This window comes from Anomaloglossus baeobatrachus, chromosome 6 (genome assembly GCF_048569485.1).
Source record: "Anomaloglossus baeobatrachus isolate aAnoBae1 chromosome 6, aAnoBae1.hap1, whole genome shotgun sequence".
NCBI classification, from domain to species: Eukaryota; Metazoa; Chordata; class Amphibia; order Anura; family Aromobatidae; genus Anomaloglossus; species Anomaloglossus baeobatrachus.
Genome location: NC_134358.1, coordinates 94677050 through 94699036, shown reverse-complemented (window position 1 = coordinate 94699036; position 21987 = coordinate 94677050). Strand labels below are relative to the sequence as shown.

Sequence of the window (21987 nt, the reverse complement as noted above, 5' to 3'; positions counted from 1 at the left end):
AGAGCAGTGACTGATGGGGAGAGGGGAGCGGCAGATGCTGGGCGGTGGAGCAGCAGATGGGGCGAGAGCAGTGACTGATGGGGAGAGGGGAGCGGCAGATGCTGGGCGGTGGAGCAGCAGATGGGGCGAGAGCAGTGACTGATGGGGAGAGGGGAGCGGCAGATGCTGGGCGGTGGAGCAGCAGATGGGGCGAGAGCAGTGACTGATGGGGAGAGGGGAGCGGCAGATGCTGGGGCGGTGGAGCAGCAGATGGGGCGAGAGCAGTGACTGATGGGGAGAGGGGTGCGGCAGATGCTGGGGCGGTGGAGCGGCTGATGGGGAGAGTGCAGCGGCCGCCGTGACGCTCTCCTCCCGCTGCGCCACCCCCTGCATCTGACGCCGCTTGCTCTTACTGCTGAGTAGTGGCATAACATGCAGGGGCGCAGCGGGAGAGTAGCGGCGTCACATGCAGGAGCGCAGCAGGAGAGCAGGGGCGAAGCACATGGAGCAGGGCAGCGGTGGATCGGGGGCTGTGACTTACAGATGGGCACCCGCAGGGATCGCTCTCCTCAGATTCCACGGAGGGAGACGCTGAGGAGAGCGATCTCCTACAGCGAGCTCACCCGGTCCCAGAGGCACGGTGCTGCTTGGAGAAATCGGTCACAAGGCCGATCTCTCCAATCAGAGCTGGGGGCGGGTGCAGTAAAGCTCACTGAGCTCCAGCCAATGGCCAGTGCTGCAGCAGCACTGACATAGCTGGATTTCAATGCTTCAGCCATTTTCAATGGCTGAAACATAACACTGGCTGTGATTGGCTGAACGGCGTTCGTCAGCCAATCACAGCCTCCGTAGGTCCGGGAAGGAGACACCACCCCTCCTGAGGTCAGGTACAAGTCCTCTCCTTCCCGAATCTACAGTTTTTTAAAACCGATCGCGGTGCCCGGTGCTCCGGGGCCGCGATTTTGCCATGACGGATCTATCCGTCATGGGTCTTTAAGTACCAGGGCACCATGACGGCTAGATCCGTCAAAGGTCGTGAAGGGGTTAAACCAAGGTTCCACTGTACAGAGCTCAGCATTCATAGAACTGCTAGATATCTAGGCTTTCTAAAAAGGTGTGTACCTTGGCTAGTTATCAAAACTGTGGGGAGCCCATGCTGGGTTTGTTTTTGTTTTTTTTTTTGTTTTTTTGTTTTTGTTAGTTATTTAAATAATTTTAAGAAAACCGTGCAGGATCCCTTCTTTCTTAATTATAATCAGTCAAGGTAAAGCAGACAGCTGAGGACTGGTGCCAACAGCTGCCTACTTTACCTACACCGCTTATCAAAAAATACAGGGGGAGTGCTTTTTTTTTTTTTTTTTTTTTTTTTTTTTTTTTTTTTTTTATATTACCCCTACATCGGGCTCTAGGAGGGCACTCTGCGCTGGACTCTAGGAGGGCACTCTGCGCTGGACTCTAGGAGGGCACTCTGCGCCGGGCTCTAGGAGGGCTCTCTGCGCCGGGCTCTAGGAGGGTACTGTGCACCGGGCTGAAAATGAGAAAATGAGATGGGCAGTGAAACCTGTGATCTGGCCTTTTATACAAACCGGGTCACTTTGTGCGCTGGCCATTCATAGCCATGCCAAAACTTGGCCTGTCTGTGATGGGTACGGAAGTGCCCACAGCCCAAAAGTCTGTTAATTGGCTGCGCTGCAGCCTTTTCAGTGTTTGTTTGGGTTGTGATCCCAAACAGTAACATTGACGTCCATGAGAAGTCCATGTTCGGAGTTCAGTACCGGACACCAGAACCTTACCGTTTGTGTTCGCTCATCTCTGGTAATAAGTTTTATGTAATCCAAAATGATGTCATTAAGAAATATGCATTTTTTTTTTTTTTTAACTATATTTTTATTCAAATTTTTCAATAACAACATTGGCATAAGCGAATTCAGCATTGTAAATTCAACATTACATTGTCATGTTTGATCATCCCAAATTCCATACCAATTTTTAAAATCAATAACCATAACATGGCAAGATAAAGCAAAGGAAAGCAGCGACCCCTTAACCCATCATTCTTATCATTCCCCCCATTGAACCCTTGTGAACATGGTAATGACATACAATAAAGAAGTCCCACTCAAATCGGTTATTTCCCCCTCTCCTTTTAGTCACCTTTCGGCATTTCCTCCCCCACCTCCAAGCCATCCAATGTATCCTTCAATTTTTCAGTATGATACCAGACTGTGTCTTTGAAAGGTGACATAATCCTGACTATCTCCTCCCGAGTACAATAGGCCAGTATGAATTTCTTCCATTTGTTAAAGTGCTGTCGTATTCTATCCGCCCTCCTTTCTGCATCCAATCCTTCTATTTCAAGAAGATGCATGAGCTGACCCAAGATCTCTTCAATCGCGGGGACCCTAGACTCCAACCAATTTTTTAGTATCGCTCTCTTGGCTGCCAGAAGTATCACATGTATAAGTCTGGGTGGGTTAGTCATCTTCCCTTTGGTATCGTTCCCCTCCTCCCAATGGTGAAAAATAGCGAACCCAGGTGAGAGCCGAACTTCAAGACCCCACACCTTTTGTATACAACTTTTGATCTGTGACCATAATGGACTCAAATGGGGGCAGGACCACAACCCGTGAAGGAGATCAGTTCCACTACTCTTACACTTAGGGCAATACGTAAGCCTGTCTGGCTTTGTTGCTGATGGAGGGAGATTAAAACCATAAATTGCCTTGTGCATAATTCTAAATTGGGTTTCTCGCCAATTCTCATTTAAAATTGATTTACGAAGAGCATTCCACCCTCCCCTAATTTTTACCCCCATAGACGGGTCCTCAAATTGTTTTTCCCAAGATTTAAATAAACCTTCCGTTTGCTGTCCTATTAATAGATCACGCATGGCTCCATAAAGAAAAGAGATAGATGATGAAGTTATTGAGTTCTTTACCAGACAATCAAGAGTTAAATACTACCTCCTGGGTCACATCATGCAACTGAGTCATAATACTATATCTCACTTGGTCATATTGGATTACTTGGTTAGTCCCCAGGCCATACTGCGCTATAATTTCGTCTCTACTCAACCATCTAGGCTCTGAGGTGTGCAAGAGATGAGCAACAGTCCTTATACCCCGCACCTTCCACTCTTCAAACAGCTTATTGCTTGTCCCCTGCACAAACTCTGGATTCCCCCATATAGGCAAGTATTTGGATATTTTATGGGGAAGTTTGTAGTTTTTCCTCAACGCCTTCCACGCTGCAATCGTGTCTTTAAATAAGGAAGAGTGCTTGATTTTCACTGGGAGATTAGCCTGCCTAGTATGAAGCAATGCCACCAGATCCCAAGGTTGTGCATAGTCTCTCTCAAGCTCCAACGCTGAATAATGCCTAGAGCCTTTAATCCAATCCAATATATATCTAGTCAAACAGGCTATATTGTAACCCCGAATGTTCGGCAAACTCAGACCTCCATGAACCTTAGATGCCATCAGCTTCTTAAGCCCTATACGAGGGCGTTTCCCCCTCCAAATGAAGTGTGAAAAAGCTCTATTTAGTTGGACAATATCTTTATGCTTGAGAAGCAGGGGAAGTGTTTGAAGATGATACATTAATTTTGATATCGACATCATCTTAATTAGGTGGACTCTACCAATTATGTTCAATGGAAGGTCGTGCCATCTTTTAAGATCTTGCTCTATTTGGCTCAGAAGGGGTGGATAGTTTAGACTATAAAGGGTTGCCGGAACCTTACCTATTTTAACTCCCAGGTATGTGATATATGACTTAGCCACTGTAATTCCTTCAAAAGGGTTCTGCTCCCGTGTTTGAACATTTGTCCCTCCCAGGTATAGGAGCTCGCACTTTGACGCATTAATCTTGAAGCCTGAGTACGCTCCAAACTCTCGCAAAATTTGTAAAATCTCGGGGACCTGCTGAGCTGGATTCGAAAGGAAAAGCAAAATGTCATCCGCAAAAAAAGCTGACTGAATTTGTCTATTATTTACAGAAATACCCTGGAAGGTGCTATGTGTAGATAACAATCGCACCAATGGTTCCAGAGCCAGATTAAAAAGTAATGGGGAAAGGGGGCAACCCTGTCTGGTTCCTTTCAGTAACGGAAAAGGGGCTGACAGATATCCTGGAATGTAAACTTGAGCCTTCGGATTTGTGTAAATTTCTCTAATGTAGGTATAAAATGACCCCGAAAAACGCATTTCATCTAGAACTCTATAAAGCCATGACCACTCAATATTGTCAAAGGCTTTCTCGGCATCTATTGTAAGCAAAGCGGGAGATTCTCCTTTCAGAGGCCGAAGGTTAACCCTATCCAGGACAAGAAGAACTTTTCTAATATTTAGTGTCCCTGATCTTTTCTGAATGAAACCGGCCTGTGCTGGGGAAATCAGTTGGGGAAGAATTATAGCTAGACGATTTGCCATAATCTTTGACATTATCTTCATATCTAGGTTGATAAGTGATATGGGCCTATACGAACCCGGCTCCTTCGGGTCCTTCCCCTGTTTAGGGATCAATTTTATATATGCCCGGTTATTATTTTGGAAAGACGCATTACCGTCTAGTATGCTATTATACAGCTCTAGTAATGTACGTAAGATCTCTTCCTAGAAATATGCATTTTAACCGCCAAACAAACAAACAAGCCTTTGAAAAAATGGATGACTTTTAGAATGTGACTTTTGGGGGTGGGGGGGGAATCTCTGGTTATTACCAAAATAGGAGTGGTTTGGTCACAATGAACTGATAACCTGTGCATTGAATAGACTATAAATATCAATTAGTGTGGGGGGCTCCCATCTATTACAAAAGTATAAGTAAATCAGCTGTTCTGCTGTCCTCTGCAGCGGCACCTACACATTTTACTGAATAGGATAACTGAAGTGAGCACTAATATATATATATTCTGAGTGCAAGCCAAAAAAATACATACTATACAAGGATAAGGCTGCACATCAAACTTAGATAATGGTATAATGCCTCAAGCATATGGAAAAATATTGGAAAATACAATGAAAAATGCTACTTGCTAACTTGAACATGTGAATAATGAATTGCATACCTGCCATGAATATTAGGAAAAGGAGATATTTAGCAATCGCATTGATCAATGTAACTGAGCCCCAAAACCTCGTCAAGGTATATCTCTATATTGGGGTCCCTAGTTCTGTGACCCTAACTGTGTGTCATCTCATTGCAATTCAAAACTGCTGTGGGTGGAGAGGGGTAACCAAGGACTTTCTTATATAGGAGATGGAAAAAACATGTCCGAAAGGGGCGGAGCTGTGTTCACATTCAGAAAAAAACATAGTACATAAGGATAAGGCTGCACATCAAACTTAGATAATGGTATAATGCCTCAAGCATATGGAAAAATATTGGAAAATAAAATGAAAAAATTTGGTCACAATGAACTGATAACCTGTGCATTGAATAGACTATAAATATCAGATTAGTGTGGGGGGCTCCCATCTATTACAAAAATATAAGTAAATCAGCTGTTCTGCTGTCCTCTGCAGCGGCACCTACACATTTTGTAGCTTTGTTCCATGTGTCACGTCAGGCCGCTTGAGCTAATAACATTTATTTGGTGGAGATGTCATCGTTGGCCCCATCATTCAATATTGAAACTTATCCTATGGATGGGTCATCCGTTTCTTATGACCGGACAAGCCCATTCGGGGGTTAAAGAAGCGTTTTTAGGGAAATGTGTCGTTAATTTGTTGTTGCTATTTGTATCCGGATCTTTACTGAGAGTCAGTTCTCAATGCATTCCTATAGCAGCCGGAATGTGACTGTCCTGGGAACGCACAGAGCCGGACTGCAGGTCCATACGTAAGAGCCTGTGTGATAATGACAGAGTGCCGACACATGGGACAATGGAGGGATGGGTATCGAGCACATTACTGTAATAGGACCTCCTGAAAGAACATGAGCTCCCCCATGTGTGTGAGGCCCTCTCTTACAGCAGGTGTTCAGGGGTCCGGGACGTGTGACTACAGACTGGGCTAGTCCTGCACACCTGAATGTGAACCAAGCCGGACTACAACAGAATAAAGTACCATAGGAATTTAGAAACATTTTGAGGTGTAACATTATTAATGACCCTATTGTAAAGTCCCACGTGATGACCTATGTGTGCGCCATTTCTGCTCAGCTGCAGACAATCACAGTGACGTTGCTTTGTTCTTTCTTGCAGAGAGTGGTTTTTCCTCCTGTCCCATGAAGTGCTCAATCCTATGTACTGTTTGTTTGAATACGCTGGGAAAAGCAATTACTGTCTGCAGATCAACCCGGCCTCCACCATCAACCCCGACCACCTGTCCTACTTCTGCTTTATTGGACGCTTCATTGCTATGGTCAGTTCTCACTTCTTGAAAAAATGACTTCATTATGTTGGGAAACACACGCTGTGGTCACCATTGTGTAATGGCTGCTTCCATGTAATGCTGAATGTGATGGATCACAGTATTAAGAACGCTCTATATACTCCTGTTCACATGTGACCAAGGTCTATTCCTATGCACACACAGGGAGAGAACGGTCAGCCTAGTGGGCCGGTTTGGGGAGAAACCACCAAAAACCCGCCTCTTGGACTAGTCACACCAGTGGAATGGTCCCCCGGTCGGCTTTTTTTTCTCTTTCAAACGGTGCAGCGTACGAATAACTGGCTGAAATGATCAAGCCACGGTCTGATACTTGCTGCCTGTGGTATTGCCAACAAGTGAAGGCAGACTAGTCTTCTGTCATCCTGTCTGCACAGATATCCCATCCTAGTTGTCAGTCTTGGCTGGGGTTTTTTGGTGCCAACTACTAACCATCATCATCACCTATATTGACCTGATCCATACAGCCTTTATGCAGTTCACATTTCATGTATTCGATGTTTGCACATATCTAGGAGCTTACAGAGGCTGCTGTATTCTTCTGCTTGTGTTTCGTATAGATCTAGCAGCCGACTCCTGTTCACACTTGCTATATAGAAAATAAGAGTCTGGCTCAACCGTCACCAACGGTGCTCTGAAGTTAATATAGTCAGAAAAAATAATCAAAAACTTCGGCACTCAAAAGAACATTCTTTTGAGTGCCGAAGTTTTTGATTATTTGTTCACACTTGTTAGGTTCTATTTGGAGGTGCAGTTTTTTTTTGTTTTTTTTTTTTCTATATTGACCTGAACCTGGACTTTCCATGTCAAAGGATCCCCAGAAATAAATCACATGCCACAAATCTGATGTAAAGTGAAGCTAAGACTTAAACGATATTTGGTATTTCCACATTTTGCTATTTTGAGTGTCACTAGTGGATTTCTTGCTTCCCTCGCAAAAGGACCCGATCATTGGGTTAGACGAGCAGTCACCGGCTTTATTCTCCAAGAAGAAATAAAATGTGACAGCAGAATTGTGAGCGGCTGACCTCTGCAGGGCAGACTGTGCCCCGAAATCCTCCGCTGCTCCACCCACGCTGCACACTGGGGTTACTTTAGTCTTGCGGAGGAAAGTTTAGTTTATTGCTTTTTTAATCTTTTTTATTTATTTTTTCTTAATAGAAATTTGTTGATATCCTCAAACTTGACTAGATAGCTGAAGCGTTCTGTACGTATTATTTTTATATATATATATATATATATATAATATATACAAAGCAAGAAGGCCTGCGGAGACACCATCACATGTTTCTCAACGCTGGCATGAAACTAGCCAGGTCTTTCACCGGGAAGGAACAACCACGGGAAGGGCAGTCTCCAGTCAAGGAGACCACCTATGCCAAACATGGTATCCATCCACAGACAGCCGTTTCGGGGTATTTGCCCCTCATCAGTGTGGAGTAGGAATCTGGCTAGTGGGACATTGCCTAGTAAAAGACTATGTGAGCAAGGATGGTTGACCTTAGGGAGATCAACATCCATCTCCCTAAGGTCAACCATCCTTGTTCACATAGTCTTTTACTAGGCAATGTCCCACTAGCCAGATTCCTACTCCACACTGATGAGGGGCAAATACCCCGAAACGGCTGTCTGTGGATGGATACCATGTTTGGCATAGGTGGTGTCCTTGACTGGAGACTGCCCTTCCCGTGGTTGTTCCTTCCCGGTGAAAGACCTGGCTAGTTTCATGCCAGCGTTGAGAAACATGTGATGGTGTCTCCGCAGGCCTTCTTGCTTTGAATATTTCCCAGGGGGCATTGCTCTAGAATCACTGCGTTGAGAAACACGTGATGGTGTCTCCGCAGTGGTGGATGTTGATCTCACTAAGGTCAACCATCCTTGCTTTTATATATATATATATATATATATATATATATATATATATATATAATATTATTATTTTTATATTTTTTTGTAATTTTCTCATATTTTTAAATAACTGACCAGTGTGTGAATGATGTATATTTTTCCAGATGCTGCACTTGCAAAGATCTAAGGGTCTGTGCGCACTGGGAAATTTGCATTTCTTAAGAAAAATCCGCACCCGCGGCAAAAACCGCGATAAAAATGCACCTGGATATTTACCGCATTTTGCCGCAGGTTGGTCCCTTGCGGTTTTTTACCATTATCTATGACAAAAACGCAGGTACCTGCGGAAAAGTGACATGCTACTACTTTTCTGCTGCAGAAAAGCTGCAGAAATTCTGCACCAAAACCTATAGGAAAACAAGCGCACACATTTTGGTTTTCCCATACATTTTGCTGGGGAAGGACTGCAGAAAGGTTAGGAACAAAAAACGCACCTTTTTTGCAGCAAAAACCGTGGCAAAAAAACACAATATGCGCACAGGGCCTAAAACTTGTCAGATTTGAGCTGTATCTAGTCCAGGAAACCATTTGTAAAGTAAATAAATATCAAGTTACCTATTCTAATACATTGTCGCAATCCCTCAGGACAGCCGTGAGATGGAAACCTTCAGCTATGAGAAGTATAACCTCTACCTGTGTTTTTAGGCTGCATGCCCACGATCAGGGTTCACAGCGTTTTGGTTTTGGATGTAGTGTGTTTTCGCTGCATCCAAAATGCTACGATGTACAGTACAAGCATAGTGGATGGATTTCTAGAAATCTGCTGCCCACTGTACTTGTTTTTCCGCCACTGAAAACTGCTTTGTGGTGCGGCTTCTCGAGCCGCAGCATGACAATTGTTTGGTGCGATGATGCAAGTGTTTACCACATAGAGAACATTAGAGAGACCCCCAACTGCCCGGGCTCGGATTGTGGCCATGAGCAGCTGCGGTCTCATGCGGAGGAGACTCGTGGCGCTGCAGGTCAGCACCCGCCGTGTCCAGGATGCAACGGGTCCTAATCATGTGCACATACCCTTAGTGGATGTGCCCACGGGGGAAAGTGTCCTGCGGTTATATCCGCAGGACATTCCGCAGGAGCTCCCAGGAAACCTCAGCACAACTTTGTTTCAATGCTGCGGTTTATTTGCGGAATGTCCTCGGATATGGTGTGGGCACTCTGCATTGAGGATATAGTACCATGGCTTCGGCACTGCATCCTCAATGCAGAACAAGTGCTGAGTGATCGGGGTGTTCATACCTCCATCATGCAGCACTTCTCTCCCATCTCCGGCTGTGTTTACACTGTGAAGGAGAAGGTGGGCGGGCCTGAACTAGCTCCGGCTGTCACATGATCGGAGCTCGTGCAGGCCCCGCCCACCTCCTCCTTCCTGCTCCTGTGCACAGAGGGAAAATGACCGGGTGTCTGCTATCAAGGCAGGTAAGTATGGGACCAAGGCAGGGGATTTCCGCAGGTAATGCCGCAGGAATAATTGACATGCAGTTATGTGCGGCTGCGGAACATCCGCAGTATATTCCGCAACCGCACATTCCGCAACGTGGACACAGCACTCCCCATGTCCCATAGGATAACATGGGGAGTGTCTGTACATGCTGAAACCTGCGGATTTATCTGGAAAATCCAGATAAATACGCAGGTTTTCCGCGGCAAAATCCGCAGAAGCAAGCTCCCGTGGGCACGTAGCCTTAGCCTCTGAGTGCAAACAAATTTATCCCCCATTGCCGTCCATATGTATACGGCTCACAGTCAGAGCTTTATTGGTTCCTGGTTTTTTTTTTGTTTTTTTTTTTTTCTTTTTTCCTGCTTTTTGGTTTATACTAGTTTTAAATAGAAAAAATAAATGGTGTCACTCAAAAAAACAAATTCCCATATAACTGTCAGCAGGAAAGTAAACACGTTATGGCCGTAGTAGGAGTGGTGGAGAACACCTAAAAAAAAAAAAAAAAATGAAGTGGTGACAGGATTGACCTGACGCAGTCAGCTCTTCCAGGGGCAGCTTCAAGACTGCATCTGATCTGATCCAGAGAATTTGGAGATCAGAAAAACGTCAATTTGACTTCTATAAAGAGCTATTATGTGACTATAGAAGGTGACGATAAACGGCAGGAGTCGCTTTAAAGCAAAATGTGTCAATAAAGTGCAATAACTGGTGACTGCCGTATTTCCCCTCAGGCTTTATTCCACGGCAAGTTCATTGACACAGGATTCTCTCTTCCATTCTACAAACGGATGTTGAGCAAAAAGCTGACTATCAAAGACCTGGAGTCCATAGACCCCGAGTTCTACAACTCCCTCATCTGGATCAGGTAAGCGCTGGCGTCCATTGCTGGGGTCAGACAAAAGACATTTTATGTCATCACATAAAAGAGAAGAAAAGATGTAGACCGTTTCTGAAGATTCCAGTTTTCTTCAATGCTTCTTTGTATTTCCGTGGTGTTTACTGTCTTTTTTTTTTTTTTTTTTTTTTTTGCTGGATATTTCCAGAGACAATAATATTGAAGAATGTAACCTGGAGATGTACTTTGCTGTGGATATGGAGATACTGGGAAAAGTCACCTCCCATGACCTCAAACCTGGGGGAGCCAATGTCCTCGTAACTGAGGAGAACAAGGAGGAATACATTGGGTGAGTTTTATTAAAAATGGATCTCCACAATACCAATCTGATCATCCATTGTGTGCTGCGAGGAAGTTTGTGTTGGTCCTCCTGATTCTTCAGAGATGAGGAGGCACATCTGTCAGCCCACCTGGTAAAGCGGCACGGTGGCTCAGTGGTTAGCACTGCAGTCTCGCATTGCTGGGGTCCTGGGTTCAAATCCCACCAATGTCAACATCTTCAAGGTGTCCACGTTAATCGAACAGTCCTCACCCAGCCTCTGGATTGGTGGTATCTTTCCTTGACAGGGGATACCCTTATATCAGGGGCAGTTAGTGTTTACGCTTCTTAAAGGGGATGTTTCAGATCACAAATAGGACAGCACGGTGGCTCAGTGGTTAGCACTGCAGTCTTGCTGTCTTGGATCCTGGGTTCAAATCCCACCAAGGACACCATCTGCAAGGAGTTTGTATGTTCTCATATTTGCATGGGTTTCCTCCGGTTTCTCCAGTTTCCGCCCACACTCCAAAAACATACTGATAGGGGATTTAGATTGAGCCTCAATGGGGACAGTGTTGCTGATGTTTATAAAGTGCTGAGGAATATGTTAGCGCTATATAAAAATAAAGATGATTATTCTACATATAGGGCAGATGACATAAGTATGTTTTCCGTGAGTGTTAACGGTACGTTACATGCTGCGACATCGCTAGTGATAGCACCCGCCCCCGTCGTTGTAACGATATGTGGTGATTGCTGCTGTAGCGAACATTATCACTACGGCAGCGTCACACGCACATACCTGGTCAACGACGTCGCTGTGACTGCCGAACAATCCCTCCCTCAAGGGGGAGGTGCGTTCGGCGTCATAGCGACGTCACTGCAGCGTCACTAAGCGTCCGGCCAATAGAAGCGGAGGGGCGGGGATGAGCGGGACGTAACATCCCGCCCACCTCCTTCCTTCTGCATTGCCGGTGGATGGCAGGTAAGGAGATGTTCATCGCTCCCGCGGTGTCACACAGTGATGTGTGATGCCGCAGGAACGACGAACATCATCATACCGGTGGTTGCAGCGATATTAAGAAAAGGAGCGACGTGTCAACAATCAACGTTTTTGAACGATTTTGTGCTCGTTGATAGTCGCTCATTTGTGTCACACGCTGCGATGTCGCTACCGGCGCCGGATGTGCGTCACTAACGACGTGACCCCGACAATATATTGTTACCGATATCGCAGCGTGTAAAGCACCCTTTAGATGTTCAGATGATATGTTCCTATCACACAGAACCCATTTTGCTCTAAAGAATAAAACTATTTGCAACAATATTAGTCCGTACGTCCCCAACCCGATCTACCTGCGCTGCATCAAACAAATGAAGATTTGGTACTCTCTTCCTCATAGTCTTCATTGGGGACACAGGAGCAATGGTTTAGTCTGCTGCCACCTAGAGGACGACACTAACCATACAGCTTTACAAAAAAGCAGACTCCTCCCCAAGCAGACTATACCTCGCCTGCCAGCACCAGGCCGCCTCATAAAGCAGTAAAAGAAGCAATAAGAACTAAAGTATGAAAAAACGAAAGATAATCACCCCCCCAACACCCCACTTAAATGAACACCCAACTAAACAACCAAGGGTGAACGTGGAGTCCCCAAAGAAGATTATGTGAAAGATTTTATGGCGAGTACCAAAAATCATCATTTCTAGGTCGCCTCATTGGGTCGTAGAGTGACCAGGGGACGTCCTAAAGTTCTTATTGGGGTGGGGATAACCAATATTGTACTGTTATCACAGAAGAGAGGTAAAGTCTACTGAGGAGGAGGTAATTTTTTTTATTAAGATGTATTGTTGTGTAATACATAAACTGACTGTAATGGTGAACACAAATTCATCCAATCACAAAGGGAAGGTGCCATCCCCCAAATTTTTTTTCAACAATTGGAGAAGAAGGGAATTTTGTTTACCGTAAATTCCTTTTCTTCTAGCTCCTATTGGGAGACCCAGACAATTGGGTGTATAGCTTCTGCCTCCGGAGGCCACACAAAGTATTACACTTTAAAAAGTGTAACCCCTCCCCTCTGCTATACACCCTCCCGTGCATCACGGGCTCATCAGTTTTGGTGCCAAAGCAGGAAGGAGGAAACTTATAAATTGGTCTAAGGTAAATTCAATCCGAAGGATGTTCGGAGAACTGAAACCATGAACCAAAAGAACAATTCAACATGAACAACATGTGTACACAAAAGAACAACAGCCCGAAGGGAATAGGGGCGGGTGCTGGGTCTCCAAATAGGAGCTAGAAGAAAAGGAATTTACGGTAAGTAAACAAAATTCCCTTCTTCTTTGTCGCTCCATTGGGAGACCCAGACAATTGGGATGTCCAAAAGCAATCCCTGGGTGGGTAAAAGAATACCTCGATAAAAAGAGCCGAAAAACGGCCCCCTCTTACAGGTGGGCAACTGCCGCCTGAAGGAGTCGCCTACCTAGGCTGGCGTCTGCCGAATCATCGGCATGCACCTGATAGTGTTTCGTGAAAGTGTGCAGACTCGACCAGGTAGCCGCCTGACACACCTGCCGAGCCGTAGCCTGGTGTCGCAATGCCCAGGACACCGACGGCTCTGGTAGAATGGGCCTTCAGCCCTGCAGGAATCGGAAGCCTAAAAGAACGGTAGGCTTCAAGAATCGGTTCCTTGATCCACCGAGCCAAGGTTGACTTGAAAACCTGAAATCCCTTACTCTGGCCCGCGATAAGGACAAGAGCGCATCAGACCGGCGCAGGGGCGCCGTGCGAGAAATGTAGAGCCGGAGTGCTCTCACCAGATCTAATAAATGCAAATCCTTTTCACATTGGTGAACTGGATGCGGACCCAAAGAGGGGGAGACGATATCCTGATTGAGATGAAACGGGGATACCTTAGGGAGAAAGTCCGGACCGGACGTAGAACCACCCTATCCTGGTGAAACACCAGGAAGGGGGCTTTGCATGACAGCGCTGCTAGCTGAGACACTCTTCTGAGTGATGTGACTGCCACTAGGAAGGCCACCCTTTGCGAAAGGCGAGATAGAGAGATCCCGCATCGGTTCGAAAAGTGGCTTCTGAAGAGTCGTCCGCACCCTGTTAAGATCCGAGGGTGTTAACGGACGCTTGTGAGGTGGGACCAGAAAGCGCCGATACTTGTCCCTTGAGAGAGCCGAGAGACAAGCCCTTGTCCATTCCGGATTGAAGGAAAGAAAGAAAAGTGGGCAAGGCAAACGGCCAGGGAGTAAAACCCTGATCAGAGCACCAGGATAAGAATATCCTCCAAGTCCTGTGATAGATCTTGGCGGACGTTGGTTTCCTGGCCTGTCTCATGGTGGCAATGACATCTGGAGATATCCCTGATGACGCTAGGAGCCAGGACTCAATGGCCACACAGTCAGGTTTAGAGCCGCAGAATTCAGAAGGAAATATGGCCCTTGAGGCAGCAAGTCTGGTTGGTCTGGGAGTGTCCACGGTTGACCCACCGTGAGGTGCCACAGATCCGGGTACCACGATCACCTCGGCCAGTCTGGAGCGACGAGGATGGCGCGGCGACAGTCTGACCTGATCTTGCGTAACACTCTGGGCAGTAGTGCCAGAGGAGGAAAAACATAAGGCAGTCGAAACTGCGACCAGTCGTGAACTAGCGCGTCTGCCGCCAGAGCTCTGTGATCCTTGGACCAAGCCATGAATGCCGGGACTTTGTTGTTGTGCCGAGACGCCATTAGATCGACGTCCGGCGTTCCCCGGCGGCAACAGATCTCTAGAAACACGTCTGGGTGAAGAGACCATTCCCCTGCGTCCATGCCCTGGCGACTGAGAAAATCTGCTTCCCAGTTTTCTACGCCCGGGATGTGAACTGCGGAGATGGTGGAGGCTGTGGCTTCCGCCCACAGCCGAATCCGCCGAACTGCTCGGAAGGCTTGACGACTGCGCGTGTGCCGCCCTGGTGGTTGATGTACGCAACCGTCGTGGTGTTGTCCGACTGAATTCGGATCTGCCTGCCCTCCAGCCACCGCTGGAACACCTTTAGGGCTAGATCCACTGCCCTTATCTCCAGAACATTGATCTGAAGGGAGGACTCTGTCGGAGTCCAGGTTCCCTGAGCCGAGTGGTGGAGGAAGACCGCTCCCCACCCTGACAGACTCGCGTCCGTCGTGACCACAGCCTCAGCTGGGGGCCGGAAGGATTTTCCCTCCGCCCAGGAAGTGGAAAGACGACACCACTGAAGAGAGGTTTTGCTGCAAGGGAAGAGAGACGTTCTTGTCTAGGGACGTCGACCTCCTGTCCCATTTGCGGTGTCCGATAGAATCGGACGCAGACGAAACTGCGCAAGGGAACTGCCTCCCTTGCTGCCACCATCTTCCTTAGAAATTGCGTGAGGCGCCTCAAGGGGTGACTGGGCCCGAAGGAGAGATTGCACTCCTGTCTGTAGTGAACGCTGACTATGCAGCGGAAGCTTCACTATCGCTGAGAGAGTATGAAACTCCATCCCGAGGCAAGTCAGTGATTGGGTCGGTGTCAGTTTTGACCTTGGAAATTTGATGATCCACCCGAACCCCTGGAGGGTCTCCAGAGCAATGGTCAGGTTGAGTTGACATGCCACCCAGGAGGGTGTCTTGACTAGAAGATCGTCTAGGTAAGTGATCACCGAGTGGCCCTGTAGGACCGCCACCACTGCTGCCATGACCTTGGTGAAGATCCGTGGGGCTGTCGCCAGGCCGAATGGCAGTGCCACGAACTGAAGTGTTCGTCCCTGATGGCGAAACGCAGAAAGCGTTGAAGCTCGGGTGCGATCGGCACATGGAGATAAGCATCCTTGATGTCAATTGATGCTAGGAAGTCTCCTTGTGACATCGAGGCTTCAGAGTGTTCACCGCCTGAAAAAGTGCATCGGCTCGCTCGGGGGGCGGAGATGTTTTGAAGAAACTAGTCTGAGGACGAGAGCAGAGCTCTATCCTGTAACCTTGAGACAGAATGTCTCTCACCCATCGGTCTTGGACATGTGGCCACCAGGCGTCGCAAAAGCGGGAGAGCCTGCCACCGACCGAGGACGCGGTCTTGGTGAGGCCGAAGTCATGAGGAAGCCGCCTTGTGACTTAGACCGCCATGCAGAGGAGTTCCTCTAGCCCTCCTCTGACCTGTTGGACGTGGAGGAACGGAACTTTGCTGAGGACCGAAATGACCGAAACCCTTGGACTGGGGCAAGGACGATACCTTTCCCTTGGACTGTCTAGTAACTTCATCCAATTGCTCGCCAAACAAACGGTCGCCAGAAAATGGCAAACCGGTTAAGAACTTCTTGGAAGCAGAGCCTGCCTTCCATTCACGTAGCCACATGGCCCTGCAGACTGCCACCGAATTGGTGGATGCTACCGCTGTACGGCTCGCAGAGTCCAGGAACGGCGTTCATGGCGTAGAACGAAAAAACCTACGCCTGAGAAGTGAAGGACACAACCTGCGGGGCAGAGGTATGTGCAACCGCAATAATCTCAGCCAGAGAAGTTGAGATAGCTTGGAGTGCCCTCACGGCTGCGAAGGCTGGAGCAAAAGATGCGACTATGGCTTCATAGATGGAATTCATCATAAGGTTTATTTGCCTGTCAGTGGCATTCGTGAGAGATGGCATCTGCCACTAATACTACGGATCTAGCCGCCAGCCTAGAGACTGGAGAATCCACCCTGTGACACTGAGCCCAACCCTTAACAACGTCAGGGAGGAAAGGGTAACGCGTGTCAATAAGGCGCTTAGTAAGCGCTTGTCCGTAAAGTTCTGTGCTTCTGGACGGCCCCTCTGGAGTTAGTGATCGAAACACGCACTCCTGATGAAGTCGGGGAAGGTTCCCAGCGGGCCCGCTTAGCCTATCAGAGGCCGCGGTCCGTGACTGAGTTCTCACCGTGGGATCTGGGTGTTACCCCAAGAGCCCCTTGTTGTACCGACCCAGAGGGGCCCGGGAGCGATGAACTCACAGCTCCCTGGCCCTGTGTTATCGGTCTGGACTGCAAGGCTTCCAGTATCTTAGCAGACCCTCTGTCCATAGACTGAGTCCTGGAATGTGAAAGCTACTCAGAGATTTGCTGATTCCAACATGCAAACTCTGTCCCTGTCATCTGTGCAGTGGAAACCGGCGGTACCACCTGGCCGAGGGTCCCCCGAGTGCCGGAGGCTCCGGCTGAGTGAGTGCCCTCGGGGCCAAGCATTGTACACAATGAGGGTATGTGGAACCTGCCTGTAATATAGCCGCACAAGAGGTACAGGTTGTAAAATAAGCCAGTGCCTTGGCACCCTTACTCTTTGAGAGCAGACAACAGCATGTCGTCCGCAGAGTATTCAGTGAGGGTATACAGCCAAAAACAAATAATGCTGCCGAACAGTGAGATCATATACAATATAAATAAACATATATATATATATATATATACACTGCGGCACCAAGGGGGGTCAGCACCTGAAAACTGGTGCCCCACAGTGCTCAGTGAGGGGGAAGGAGGATACCAACGTATGCTCCAGCCCTCCCTGCCGACGTCCAGTCGGCCGTCCCGTCGTTACCCCTGACTGGCAGGCCTGAGAACGGGAGTATATGGTACTAGGCCGCAAGAGCCGGGGACTAAATTTAAAAACGCGGCCGGCAAACATGGCGCGGTCGGCGCGGTAGTCCCAGTCTCACAAACCACTCAGCAACCGCTGCGGCATTTGTAACACAGATGCTGCATGCACCGTCCCTCAGGGGACACAGAGTACCTTATGATGCAGGGCTCTGTCCCTGATGATGTCCAGTCTCCTGTCCGTCAGAATCCCCCAGGGGCTGCGGATGGAGCCCGGTCCCAGTGCATGGCGACCGGTTAGGATCCCCCTCTCCCAGAGCAGTGGAGCAGATTCTGAGATCCTCCATCGGCAGAATTATAACAATGGCTGCCGGCGTTCTGAGGGGAGGAGAGAGCCGTGGGCGGAACCGCAAAAGTGCGGGAACCTGGTGGCCCATAGAGATCAGTGAGGGGGGCGGAGGACAGCGAAGTGTGCTCCAGCCCTCACTGTCTGCATCATACCGACCGTCCCGCCTTTCTCCCTGACTGGCAGGCTCAGGGGCGGGAGTTTAACACACTAGGCCGCAAAAGCCGGGGACTAAAGTATAAACCGCGGCCGACAAACAGGCACGGTCGGCGCGGTAGTCCCAGACAAAAAAATCCACACCGCAGTCGCAGCTGCGTCTGAGGCCAAGGTGCTTCATGCGCCGTCCCAACGGGGACACAGAGTACCTGTAGATGCAGGGCCATGTCCCTGACGATACTCCGTCTCCTGTCCAGCAGATTCCCCCAGGGGCTGCGGAGGGAGCCCGGTCCCAGTGGCTGGATGACCGGTTAGGATCCCACTTCCCCAGAGCCCCTAAGGGATGGGGAAGGAAAACGACATGTGGCTCCTGCCTGTGTACCCGCAATGGGTACCTCAACCTTAACAACACCGCCGACCTGAGTGGGGTGAGAAGGGAGCATGCCGGGGGCCCTGTTAGGGGCCCTCTTTTCTTCCATCCGATATAATCAGCAGCTGCTGCTGACTAAAATGTGGAGCATTGTGTGCATGTGTGCCTCCTTCAACACAAAGCATAAAAACTGATGAGCACGGGAGGGTGTATAGCAGAGGGGAGGGGTTACACTTTTTAAAGTGTAATACTTTGTGTGGCCTCCGGAGGCAGAAGTTATACACCCAATTGTCTGGGTCTCCCAATGGAGCGACAAAGAAATGTAAAGTATTAATGGCTTACTTTAAAATACAGTGGAACCTCGCTTAACGAGCAAAGATTTCTGTAAATTTGTAACTCTGTTTACGAGAAAGCTTTGCTGTACGAGCAAAATACTCACCGCACACACTTCCGGTTCCGTACATCCACCGCGCTCAGGCACGCACGCACGCGCGCACGCACGCACGCACGCACACACACACACACACACACACACACACACACACACACACACACACACACACACACACACACACACACACACACACACACACACACACACACACACTATGCTCACCTTACCTTCCGTTCCCTCGCCAGCATCCTGGGACTTGCACAGGATGTGTATCCGGTAACCATCGCGACGAGGGAGGTTCCTGCCTTTGACGTCAGCACGCTAGGAGCTGAAGGTCCGGCATCGTTTGACTTGGTTACCCGATACACGTCTTATATGGGCGAACTAAAAGTTCCAGGGGACCGGCGAGGGAACGGAAGGTAAGGTGAGCATAATCTGTGTTTGTGCATGTGAGTTTGTGTGTGCTTGTGTGTGTTTGTGCATGTGTGGAATGGCACAATAGGGCGCCAGGATGGGACATTTAACAAGTTGTGGAACGAATTATCTGCATTGCAATGACTGCAACGAGTAACTTGGTTAACAAGCACAGTCCCAGAACGGATTGTTCTCGTTAACCAAAGTTCCACTGTAATTAACATCAATATAATTTATTTTTAATGGAGTCAAATATAAAAAAATAATATAAAAAGTTTTCATATTTTCTACTTTTAAACACCTAGGGGGAGCAGCTGCCATGAAAATCTAGTGTGCCTCTAGCTCTTATTTCCACTGCAGTAATGTGGGGGGATGGGCTCACGTGTGACGTCTCCTCTCATCCCCTTTTCTGCAGTTGCAGAAGGATAAGGCTGGATGATGTTTAGAATAACAGAGCCATTTTGTTGGTGACTGCAAAGTGATACTGACATTTGGACAGTGTCACTGAGGACGGCTGGCAGGGCAGTTCTGTTAAGTGGCACTGCCCGCTGTATCATATGCTGGGGTTAGATACGCGGAGTGTATGACATGCTGCTATTAGATACAGGGCTCAGTGAAGTGTAACACATGATGGGATTAATTACACAGTATCTAATGTCTGACCCCGCTCCATACACTTCTATGGGTGCAGTGGACCTCAGGCGTGGTCTGACACAGGGAATAACATAGATAGGGCTTTGGATACTGATAAGTCCGTTTGAATGTCTTCAATATTCTTTATAATCCAGTGACTTCATCCTCTAAACTTGCATGGATTCTCTTTAATTGCAATTGGATCAATCTATGTGTTCACCATTAGGCTGTGCGCCCACACTGCATTTTTTTCTTGTTTTTTTTTCTTACATATTTTAATAAATAATACTGCAAGAAAAAACGCATCCCAGCAAAGTCTGAGAATCCTGACTTGCTGTGCACATGTTGCAGATTTTTTCCTTGCAGATTTTGGTGCAGAAAAAAGAAGCAGCATGTCAATTCTTTCTGCGTTTTTCCTGCAGATATAATCCCCTGCAATGCTCGATCTCAATCACAGCAGTGGATTATATCGGTCAGTGCTGCACTAACACTTCGCCTCACACACCGTGCATCCGGCGTGGTCTGTGAGTCTCAGTAGTACAGTAACCCGGGATTGTCATGGTGACGACCCAGGGTTGCCATAGCAGCAATCGGGTCCCTGTGATCGCATTACAGGGACCTGATCGCCAGGGAGAGGTAAGCGATATCTCTCCCTGCCTCCTGAATGCTGCAATTAAATTACAGGGAGTGTAGCAGGCATCGCTCCGGGCAATGAGAGCTGGGTTCCGCCTGTAACATCAGGCGGAGACCCGGCGGCGATCATGGGGGTACAGCGCAGGAACCCTCGCAAACGCCATGACCTAAAAAAAAAAGAAAAACTTCAAAAAACACCCGTGAAAAGGAGATGGTTTTTTTTTTCTGCTGCGTTTTTCCTGCTATAACATGCAGTTTTGTGTGCAGATTTTCTGCACACAAATCTGCTACGTGTGCACATAGCCTTACAGTTTATGGATTATACAATAACTTCCACGTATGTGGTCCTTCCCTACATTATGTCTTTAGACCTTGACTCTCCCCCTCTGATTTTATTGCTTCATTACTACTTTCATATGTATTTTGCCATGTTTGTGGCTGTTAATAGACCTCAGTGTTATTTTTTTTCTTGTGTTTTTAACTAAAATTTCCCCAAATGAGACTACCAAACTTAATTTATTTTGACTCTAGTTTTAAAGGGAGGGGGGTTATCCAATCAATATTAGGCTGGGGCCACACGGGGATTACTGCGATCCCCTCGCATGACACTGGGCTCACGCTCAGTACAGCAGAGCCGAGTGTCATGCCAGTGTCCTTGCAACTGAGGTCCAATCATGCGATGGGACCTCAGCTGCGGGGGGTGGGCCGGTGCGGCGGAGGGGCGGGAGGGATTTCTCTCCCTCTCTCCTCCGTAGTCGGCTATTGCCATTCTCGCTCTACACTCTCAGTACCACGGTGTACCGCGAGTGCAGTGCGATTTTTCTCTCGCCCTTACGCTTGAATGGGTGCGAGAGAAAGTCTCGCATTACAGTTGCAGCATGCTGCGATTGTTTTCTCGGTCCGATTAGGGCTGAGAAAATAATCGCTCATGTGCGCTGACACATAGACTAATATTGGTCCGAGTGGAATGCAATGTTTTATCGCACTCCACTCGCACTATTTTTCTCGCCGTGTGTCTTAGGCCTTAGGGGTGGACTAAAGACTTGGGTGCACCAGCAGATTTGTGACTTTAGTAAGCTCCAATCTAACAGATATAAGACCCTTTCACGTCGTCCGATGGGGGCAAGAAAGTTGATAGTACAATTGTTCTGTCCCCATACATGATGACTATTGCCAGCCGTTTTCTTGGCTCAATGATCAGAAACAAGCGATCTTGTCTTGCCATCTCATATGGAACGACCTTGAGAAACAAAAATCTGCACTTCCCGAAAGCCGCGTTCTGAACAGTGACATTTTGCAGTGGTAAACCCTCCCAGCTATGATATAATTAAGCCTGTAGTGTGATCCTGGTGTGTATATATTGTATGATATGCACTTTGCATATCCTGGTAATTATTCTCTGTATACACCTGACGTGATGAGTCCTGATCCAGTTCTGAACCGATTTCTTCTCCCTTCTAGGCTGATGGCAGAGTGGAGGTTTTCGCGAGGCGTTGAAGAACAAACCAAAGCATTTCTCGATGGCTTTAATGCCGTTGTCCCACTACAGTGGCTGCAGTATTTTGATGAAAAAGAGTTAGAGGTTCGGCTTCTATAAAT

At 47.8% G+C, this 21987-nt stretch overlaps 1 protein-coding gene across 3 annotated transcripts in view; it reads left to right on the top strand.

Moving 5' to 3' along the window:
- WWP1 (WW domain containing E3 ubiquitin protein ligase 1) overlaps nucleotides 1–21987 on the top strand; it is a 167864-nt gene that overhangs the window by 135827 nt on the left and 10050 nt on the right. For all 3 annotated transcript variants that reach the window (XM_075353121.1, XM_075353119.1, XM_075353120.1), the window contains exons 17-20: nucleotides 6185–6344; nucleotides 10452–10585; nucleotides 10764–10904; nucleotides 21850–21970. In XM_075353121.1, the coding sequence (XP_075209236.1) occupies nucleotides 6185–6344; nucleotides 10452–10585; nucleotides 10764–10904; nucleotides 21850–21970 (556 nt within the window). The remainder of the gene's footprint in view (nucleotides 1–6184; nucleotides 6345–10451; nucleotides 10586–10763; nucleotides 10905–21849; nucleotides 21971–21987) is intronic.